Below are 10,404 nucleotides of genomic sequence, written 5' to 3' on the forward strand. Positions count from 1 at the left end.
ATTTCTTATGTGACAGCTCTCAAGCCATGCCAAGTATGCATAACGGAGCCTTTACTTACTCCTACGTGGCGTAAGAGCAGTTTTGCCAGTACTTCCTCAGAGAAAAGGCTAACTGGGCCTAGAATAAAGCTAAATCAATACTTTAGTTATGGCTAAGAAAAATACCTAAATTAACAAATCAAATATTTTTTGTCTTTACTATAACTTCAGTACTACTTATTTCGTAGCCTCACAAAATTTAAGGCTGGTTTTCACTATGTCATAATATGACAACAATCTTTGTCAACATATTTTTGACACAACTTCATCTCCTAATCCCATACCTTTACCGATTATAAGCCAGTTGAGCAGCACATGTACACGACTGAAGACCTGTTCTGATCTAAATCAATCGATAAACCGTTTCTTAGTTTCATTTGACAATGTGTTTTCACTTATTTGACGACAAATGCCACTGAATATGACATAGTGAGAACCAGGCATTAGACTGCTTAAGAAAAAGTTTTGATTTCATCTCACTCGTGCAACTCGAGGGTACCCTTCCTATCAAACTTCTCCTCAACGCGATTCGCTGTTATATTAATATGGACTGATACCCAAATGAGTCGGACCGGGGAAAGTTCCCTAGCCAAAGTTGGGTATCATGACAGCATTTGTAATTGTTTTTCATTCCATATTTAGTAATAAAAATCGCATAAAGCATTTTAACGCTATTTAAATTTGCAGTTAATATTTTGAGCAAAAGTGAAAAGCTAAGAAAACCTACATTGTTTTAAGAAAAAGCTAAAGCCTAAACATGCTGAAAGCGCTAAATCTAGCCGGACATATCTAAAATGGCAACACTGCGTATGAATAACATTTTTCATGTTGAAGTTCGAATATCTCTGCATTCGCCAAACAAACTTAAAATGAAAATATTTTGGGAAAATTACCTGATCTACATACAATAGATACGACTCAGAATTAAGTTAACGTGTCTCAGCGTAATGTTAAAAAAAAACCTAAATTTTTAAGAACTCTCTAATTTTTTGAGGGGTACAGTTTTTTGAACGAAAATATAGTTTATTTTCCAGAACTTTACAGTTTTTTGAAAACCAAATCTGGCAACACGGTTTTCAAGTTACCAATACATCCAGGGATGGAATCCCAAAGGAGATGAGAGTGCCGCAAAATTGAAATTGCTTTCTTTTAAGGCTTTTTAAGAACAACATATCGTCACTAGACAGGAATAAAGGCGCGAGCTCAAAAGTTTACCGCGAAAAAAGACGCATACAAAAAAAAAAAATCAGCGAAGAAAGACTCATAACACAGTTGACGGTGAAGAAAGACGCGTTAAAACATTTGACGGCGAAGAAACACCCGTAAACTTATTTTCGCGGTCGACTAAGTTTGCGCGTGTAACAGTATTTAAATTCCCCAAAGAGTACTTTAACGAATGATGCTGAAGTGGCAGTCCTTGGCCAGGTATAAATCTATGTTTACGCGTCTTTCTTCGCCATAAACTAAATTTCGCGCCTTTCTTCGCCGAAGTTTTCCCTAAGCGTCTTTTTTTGTAAAATTTTTTTTTGCGAGTCTTTTTTCGCGGTCAAAACACTAGCGCGCCTTTATTCGTGTGTAGTGGCGATGTGTATTTTTATAAATAGTATTTTTAATGTAGTTCATTGAATTATTAGAGTAAAATCATAGTAAAATAACACAATATACAAGCTTAAGACTTCGGTTTGTACTTGTCTTTGAAATAAATTTAAAAAAAAAAAACACAATATTCCAATTACGAAGGGGGAAAACACTGAAATATACCTAGTCGGATCTGTTTACACATATATATACCTATGTACGAAATAATGGCAGTGCGAAATTTTGATCAGTTTTGACTATTCTTTTTTACATTGAAATTATTTTTATTAATTTTATATAGTGGGCCTTATTAACTGACTTCACAAAAAAAAAGGTTATCAATTCGACGGAATATTTTTTTATGTATGTTACCGCATATCTTTGGATCACGTTAACCGATTTCTATAATTCAAATTTTTTTAAAGGAAAGGTGTTATCTCACAGGTGGTCCCATACGAATTTGGTTTACATCCGATCATTGGATCATGAATAAATTAATGATAATCTTAAATTTTTATATGAGAATTGAAGTTGGCTTTGTTTTTTGATCTAAACTTACTTGTTCTAATTTTTAAGTGATTTTAAATTTCATTTGTCGAGTCTATCACTAATGTATGATTGTTTGTTATATACCGGCTAAATTTCTATAATTTATGATTTTGCCAAAACTGAATGAATTCGGCCAAAAGTGACCTTGTGAATGAAAGTGCCAAAAATGGCACTACTGTGTTTCCATTACTGAATACATTTAAGTGATTATTTTAAGGCTTATATCAAATACAACCGGCTAGACTATTGGCACAACAGGGGCGTCCTTAAAATTTAATAACAATAAAATATGTTTAAATAAATGTACCTTAAAACATGCATCATTTTTTTATAGTTTTCAGTTTAGATTTGCTATTTAAGACATTCTTGCAAAATACTTGTATTCACCCATTAGCGCAGCCAAGCAAATACACCGAGAAAAATTCAACCAAAAGTTGGTTAATATTACCAAATTCAAACTAGAAAAGTAACCAAAGTGATTTTTTTATACCCGAGCGCACTTGTGCACAAGACAAATGTATACATAAATGATCAGAATGAAAAGAGCAATCGATTGAGCGGTGACTGTCTCTCCGTCCGTCCGTCCGTTCGTCTGCGCACATGATTACTCGAATAAAAATTGAGATATCTTAACAAAATGGGAGCGCGTACTTCTTTCGGACGTAGAACGGGTGGTGTTGATAATGGGCAAAATCGTACAATAACCATGCCTACCTCCCATATAACGGTAGTTTTGGGAAATACGAAATCTGCGATATTTTAGTAACTACTGAAGATTATTTACTCAAAATAAATATTTACAAACATTTTTCGACGAAAAATAGGAATATTGCAAATATTTGCAAAATGGGCGTAGCNATCGACCTATCTCGGCAGAAAGTTCGGAAACGCCCTATATCAGAAAACTTTGCAAGAACACCCTACTTCAGAATTTGATTGAAGAACGGCCTATCTCAGAATTCGGTTCAAAAATGCCCTATCTCAAATTAAAATGTATTAAAAATATGCTGAGATAGGGCATTTTGAACCGAATTCTGGGATAGGGCGTTCTTGAATCAAATGTTGAAATATGGCGTTTCTGATATAGGGCGTTTTCGAACTGGCTGCTGAGATGCGTCGATCTTCAACTCAGGTGTCGATATCTAGTCATGAAATTTATTTGAGCAATATTTTTCCCTGTATTGAGCATTGAGTGTTATAAGTTCTTTTCTATTTATTTTATTTTACACATTTATGAATGTTTTTGTAAAAATGCCTGGTTTTCTGACACAAAGTTACATTATTTCTAACGTCAATCTTACAGCCCTGAGTATACTAAAGTTTGGAATACTCCTCCATCGTTGTAATTATAGCTCTAGAAGAGTTCCTTTCAAGAATTAGGACTTGCTAATAAATACCACCGGTAACATTGTATCTTTTAATTTGAATACAGTTCATTAAAAAATGTTTCTAAGACTTCTAAACCACTTTTTAAATTCCGATTCCAAGTGCTACATATTCTCCCACTTTGGTCAGTACCGCTAGGCATTTCCAGTGACGACTTCAAGCGTCTCCAGTGGACGTGTACATAGACCAAGCGGTAAAGTTTTCCCTGAGTAACACTATGACGTTAATGGGTGGTTGGTTGGTCGTAGGGCGCCCTAATGGCTGTCTTAGATGCAATTAGCGCATTTTTGCGCCATTTTGATGCACTTCTCGTGGTAGATGTTTTAGCTATGTATGTCACTCCTATGTTACTTGGCCGAACCATCTTGATTTCTTGATTTCACTTTGCTTGTGGTAGTTCCTGATATATTGCCTCAATCTCCGTATTCAATATTTTAGATAGGTATTTAAAAGAAGGTTTTCTTCGAACTTATAAAAGCCTTTTGTATGTATTTGTATGACACTAGGAAATACCTGACGTGCTTCACTGCGCCTTATAAGTATTTATGCGCTGTTTGATACCCATATTGTAATATTTCATTTATATTATGACAATTTATTTTAATAAAATTTTTCAAACAGGTGGAAACCCTTCTCAAAAATATTTCGGCAGTAAGCTTTCCTAAACCTCTTCAGTTTGATATCCATATAGCAATATTCAATTTATCTTATCAGTTAAATTGAATTGAAATTTTCAAACGGGTGGCAACCTTACACAAAATATTTTCATCTGTAAGCCTTCTTTAACCTGTTTGTTTTGGCAGCCATACTACAATATTTACTTTATCCTATCAATTTACTTAAACTGAACTTTTCGAACAGGTGGCAACTCGCAAATTATTATTTTTTCTATATTTTAAGTTACACCTCTTGCAATACAGCGGGGAAAACTGCATTGAATTCCATGCATTCGTTTTCGAGTGATGCAACGTACAAACATACAAACCAGACAAAAACTCTAAAATTTGTTGAATTGGCTTTTGTTGCTTTAATAAAGAACCCGCATATTAATTTTTCTTTAAAACCTATAGTTCACAGACATCGGCCTGCTACAATTTTATTATATGTATAGTTTAAGCTTTAAAGCTAACTTCAATGGACATTCTTACAAGTTTTTAATTGCTCAAACTCATAGGCAGCCCACCCACTGTGCCTCGTTTCTATGTACCTATTCAAAACTGGCTATCACTAAAAGTAAGAAAAATCGTTGCTTAAACGTTTCAGATCTCATGCACTTTGTGCAGACTGTGAGCCAAATTTCGAAACAAAGACAAAAAGCTCACAAGATACACAAATCACCTAAGAGCTGTGATGGCAAATGTTCACTCTAAACCCTAAAGCAACGAACGGTAGTTATGCAATAGTGTTGAGATATGTATATGTACTTCCACATATACACACGCACAAGCTTGTCTAGGTAGCTGTTAGTTGCACTTGCAGCCAGGCAGAAACATTCATCTTCGAGCAACGCAGTACAGCGCCACATTTTAGGCAACGCCAAATTTTCAAATTTCAATTTCTTTCTTTGCTTTCACTTATTTACATAGCTCCTACTAATTTGTTGTTTGTTTTTGTTTTTTTTTTCTTTTACCTACGTCGTCCACAACCAATACACAGAATCTAAAGCATCCAAATCTGGTCTCACTACTGGAGGTATTCCGGCGTAAACGACGTTTACATTTGGTATTTGAATTCTGTGAGCTGACAGTGTTGCACGAATTGGAGCGACATCCGCAAGGCTGTCCGGAGCATTTAACCAAACAGATCGTCTACCAGACATTGCAGGGGGTGGCCTATTGCCACAAACAGGGTTGCCTGCATCGTGATATCAAACCGGAGAATATACTGTTGACAGCGCAGGGACAAGTGAAGCTGTGCGATTTTGGTTTTGCGCGCATGTTGAGTGAGTAACTATTTATACGTACATGAAATATAGTAGTGTGCACAAAGGAAAGCATAGATTTAAGCTAACGAGCATTGAAAGTGCCAAAAGAAAGCTAAGAGTGGTGACAAAAAAAAAACATCGAAATTCCCAAATTGCAAAGCAGCACATCCCCTTGTTATTTGGTGTATATTACATTTAGCGTCCTTTGCTGCTTGCTTAGCATACACCTCGTTCTTCAAGAATCTTCATGATTTTTTTTAGCAACATTTCTCTCATACATTTTTGTAACTGACACTTATTTTTCTTCTTTTTTTTCTACGTTACCAGCAGGTCCTGGTGAGAATTACACAGACTACGTGGCCACCCGTTGGTATCGGGCGCCCGAGCTACTTGTCGGCGACACGCAATACGGCACCGCAGTGGATGTGTGGGCGATTGGCTGCTTATTTGCGGAGTTGGTGCGCGGCGAGGCGTTATGGCCCGGTCGCAGCGATGTAGATCAACTTTATTTGATACGCAAAACGTTAGGCGACCTGCTGCCAAGGCACATACAGATTTTCTCACAAAATGAATATTTCAAGGTAAGTGCGGGGGTAGAGCAAATTACCCATAAATATTTAGAACAAGTGATTGTACAATAAGAATATGGATCTTTAAAAACATAAGTACATAGAAGGGGCAGCCGTCATTCCAAGTGGCCACGACCTGGGCGTAGGCCAAATAGTATTAATACTATTAAGAAGGAGCTCAAAAAGCAGAAAAAAGTCAATGAAGGATCTTAACTAGCACAGCTGTGTAGCACAGCGAAAGGTATAGCGTGCGTACACAGAGAATCCGACCGGTGTACAGTGTTTTATTTTGCGAAAAAAAGGGACGAATTCAAATATTTGCTATTGAGTCAAGAAAACCATTTCCATTCATTTAAATACTTACTTTTAAAGGTAATTCTAAATATCTGATTAAATTCCAAATTACCCTCCCTCCAAATCCAACCTTCAAATGAAAAACTTTGGAATTTTTTTCTTTTTTTACCTAAAAACAACATGCGACGAAGCTTAGCACCGTTTCTGTATGTACGCACTTTAAGAGTATACTGGAGAATATAGCGCTCATTTACATTAACAGTGTCATAACTCAAAAAAGAAGCCGATTCAAAAACGCCTTATCTCAGAAAAGTTTTCAAGAACGCCCTATTTCAGAATTTGGTTCAAAAACTCTCTCTATAACTCAGTATTTCGCCTCAATGTTTGCTCGCCCGCTTCCATGCAACTCAAAATATATTCATACAGATATATAAAAGAGCGTTGTGACTCTTTTTCTCATCAAACCTTCGTCACTAACTAGATTTTATCGTTATATTATCTTTAGAGCAGCAGGAAGAACTCATTTTTTGTATGCTCTAAATTTGATGCATTATTTTCTCTAGACGTCAGATTCTGTATTAAATAAATACATAATGAAAATAAATGTGATGCCATCAGTACTCAAAAACACGTTTACAAATACTCCTTACGCAAATTCGTGAGAGAGCCAAACATGTAACAAGTTTATAGTGAAGAGAATGTAAATAACGCTAGCGCTCTGAGTTTTTGAAATTGGAGTGCTCTCATAAAAACTTGCAAGTCTGTAATCAAATATGGTAGAAATGTATCAGCAGAGTGTCCATCGGGACCAGTAAACCTTCGAAAGTGGTCTACCAGAAAAAAAAAGTGTGCGAACCTCTGATCTATATTGACGAGGTGTGTGTGCTGATAACTGGTACCTGGTTCCTACCTACCTACTAGCGGCCGCTGTAGTGTAGTGATTAGAAGTGCGCGAATTCAGCCCAGTTTCTGACTAACATCAAAAACAAAATAAATGAAAAAGTTTCTGTAATTGCGGTCACCGCTCGGTAGGCAATAGCAAATCCCAGAGTGCACTGCTGAAATGAAAAGCAGCTTCTCATAAAAATGTAATTGAAATTATTTAAAATGTTAACTCAATTATAACGAAATGGGTATCAATCGAAATGGGTTTGAAAAGCTTTGTTCCTTATATTAACTGTAGTAGGGTTGCCACCTATTTAAAAAATTAAATTCAATTTGAATTTAAGGACTTTTGTAATAGAAATATGTATCACTATATGCCCGCCAGAAGAAAAGACTTAAAGAAGGTAGTAGTTTGTTAATATTTTGTAGAGGTTTGCCACATGTTTAAAAAGTTGAATTTAGTTAACCTATTCACAATTAAATATTAAACTATGTCAAACGAAAGAGTATTAAGAAATCTTTAGTTTGAACACTAATAATATTTTGGAGTGTTGCCACATGTTTTAAAAGGCAAAATCCACTAAACTCATCAGTTAACTAAAATATGTATCACAATAAGGGGTTTCACAAGACGTATTAACCGTCGTAAAATCTTTAGCATAACATTTTCTTATGTAAATTAATGATTAAAATGGTTTTTATAGGATTTCTAGCAACACCGATATGTTTTTAAACTGATAAAAAAAATTAATGAGCCCCTCTTTGAGGATTTTAACCGTTCTTTTACATGAAAGTGTTAAGCTTAAGATGTTACGACGGTTAACATGCCTTGTGAATCCCCCAAATGTCCGAAGAAAAATACTCAAGAAGGTTTTAGCCCGAAACTACTTTTGAGGAGGGTTGCCACCTGTTTAAAAATTCGAATTTAATTAATTTAAATACAACATATATGAAATACTAAATAAGGGTGTCAAACGAAGGAGTTTTAAGAAATCTTTAGTTTGAACATTTATAATATTTGAAGAGGGTTGCCACGTGCTTAAAAAGTTGCATTCAAATTATTTAATAATTTGTTTGAAAGGCTCCGTTTCTGACATTCATGTATTTAGGCGGATTGCCACGGGTTTGAAACTTTAAGTTCATCCAAATTCATCAGTTAATTGAAATATGTATCGCAATGTTAGACGAAAGAGATTTAAGAAGATTTTAGTTTGAAAATACTTTTGAAAAATGCATATGAAAAGTCGAATTTAGTGCACAAGTTTTATGATCAAGTTTTATGAAATAATAAGATATGGATGTCAATTGAAAAAATTTATGAAAACTTTAGTTTAAAAATATCTTTGCTTAGGCTGGCCACCTATTAGAAAAGTCATGTCGGTCTAACTAAGTATATGGGACGTTCCATACTAAAATGGACGGGGTTCACACTTCATGTGTTTGATTTATTTCAAATTTTTAGGGTTGACAGATAAACATAAATAATAAACAAATATGAAATTTGAGCTTCATTAATAAATTTTTAAAAACTTTACAGTACAAAAACAAAAACAACCCGATTTGATAGTTTTCCTAATATCTTAAGAACGGGACGAGGAAAAAAAAATTTTGAAAATTTTTTCAATTAAAAATTTTTTCACATAAAAATTTTTTGATAAACAAATTTAGTTTTTTAAAATATGCCATCTCAAAAAAAAAAATTTTTTTTTAAATNGACGGGGTTCACACTTCATGTGTTTGATTTATTTCAAATTTTTAGGGTTGGCAGATAAACATAAATAATAAATAAATATGAAATTTGAGCTTCATTAATAAATTTTTAAAAACTTTACAGTACAAAAACAAAAACAACCCGATTTGATAGTTTTCCAAATATCTTAAGAACGGGACGAGGAAAAAAAAATTTTGAAAATTTTTTCAATTAAAAATTTTTTCACATAAAAAATTTTTTGATAAACAAATTTAGTCTTTTAAAATATGCCATCTCAAAAAAAAAAATTTTTTAAAACTAAATGGTAGCTCTGATTATTGCGCAATATTTAAGTATAGTATTACGGGGTGCACTCTACAAGTATTTGAGTTATGAATTTTTTTTAAACCCAGGTTGAGTAAAATGAGCACAATACAAATTTACAATTTTTTTTTTTGAGTATGCAGTTTTCTAGCCCATTAAATTTTAGTACAATAAAGTACAAGTTTTAAGCTACTGCAAAATTGCATAGATTTTTAATATTATTTATGCTGTCGGCTTTTTGCTCCTTTTTCTTATGGAAGAAAATGCGCCAACCCGTTGCAAGGAAAAAAAAAACAAAAAAATAACGCCAGTTTTGCAATCGCTTATAGCCATCNTCCTTTTTCTTATGGAAGAAAATGCGCCAACCCGTTGCAAGGAAAAAAAATAAAAAAATAACGCCAGTTTTGCAATCGCTTATAGCCTTGACTAACCTTTGGAATACTTTGTATGACTTTGAAATTAAATTTTGGCCGTTTTAACGCCATGCGGATTCACTAGCTGTTTTTATTATTTTATCTACCTCATTATTACATTTCTGTTCAATAAAACCGTTTAACTTAAAATTTTTTCACTTTATTTCATTTACTATAAATTTCTAGTATTTTATTCCCAACAGTTTCGATCAAATATAAATTTTCAATTTACTTTTACACTTAGGGCATCACTCTGCCGGTGCCGCCAACGCTGGAACCGCTCGAAGACAAAATGCCAGCTAAATCACTACAAAATCCGCTCACTATTGACTTTCTCAAGGTGAGTAAACACACAAATGTGCATACAGTAAAGCACGCACTTTCCGCAGAAAGTAGTTGTATTACGAGTTGTAGTAGAAGCAGTTGAAACAAAACAAAAAGCGAAACTCAGTTAACCAACAATTTCGCTGGTCTGGCTTTGACATTTTTTTTTTTTTTTTTCTGTTTGAGCAGAAATGCCTGGACAAGGATCCTGCCAAGCGTTGGTCTTGCGAAAAGCTCATCAAACACTCATACTTCGATGATTACGTTGCCAAACAGCGTGAACTGGAGCATGTTAATAGCCTAGAGGCAGCCGCACTTCAACGTCAGCAGCAATTTGTACAGCAACAGCAACAGTTGCAACAACATTTGATGCTGCAGCCGCATAGTCAACAATTGCAACCACAATCACAACAACATACGCCGCTGCAG

The 10,404-nt window shown here is 34.5% G+C and overlaps 1 protein-coding gene across 1 annotated transcript; it reads left to right on the plus strand.

Annotated features, from left to right (window-relative positions):
- Window positions 1-5,208: 5,208 nt before the first annotated feature.
- Window positions 5,209-10,401, plus strand: LOC108380012 (cyclin-dependent kinase-like 1; the record flags this gene model as incomplete). Its single annotated transcript, XM_017636379.1, has 4 exons — window positions 5,209-5,494; window positions 5,807-6,057; window positions 9,896-9,991; window positions 10,165-10,401. Coding segments are annotated over 4 exons (870 nt in total), but the record flags the coding sequence as incomplete, so codon positions are not given.
- Window positions 10,402-10,404: the final 3 nt, after the last annotated feature.

The sequence above is a fragment of the Rhagoletis zephyria genome, unplaced genomic scaffold (assembly GCF_001687245.7).
Source record: "Rhagoletis zephyria isolate East Lansing unplaced genomic scaffold, Rhagoletis_zephyria_1.1 Rzeph_scaffold_17967, whole genome shotgun sequence".
NCBI classification, from domain to species: domain Eukaryota; kingdom Metazoa; phylum Arthropoda; class Insecta; order Diptera; family Tephritidae; genus Rhagoletis; species Rhagoletis zephyria.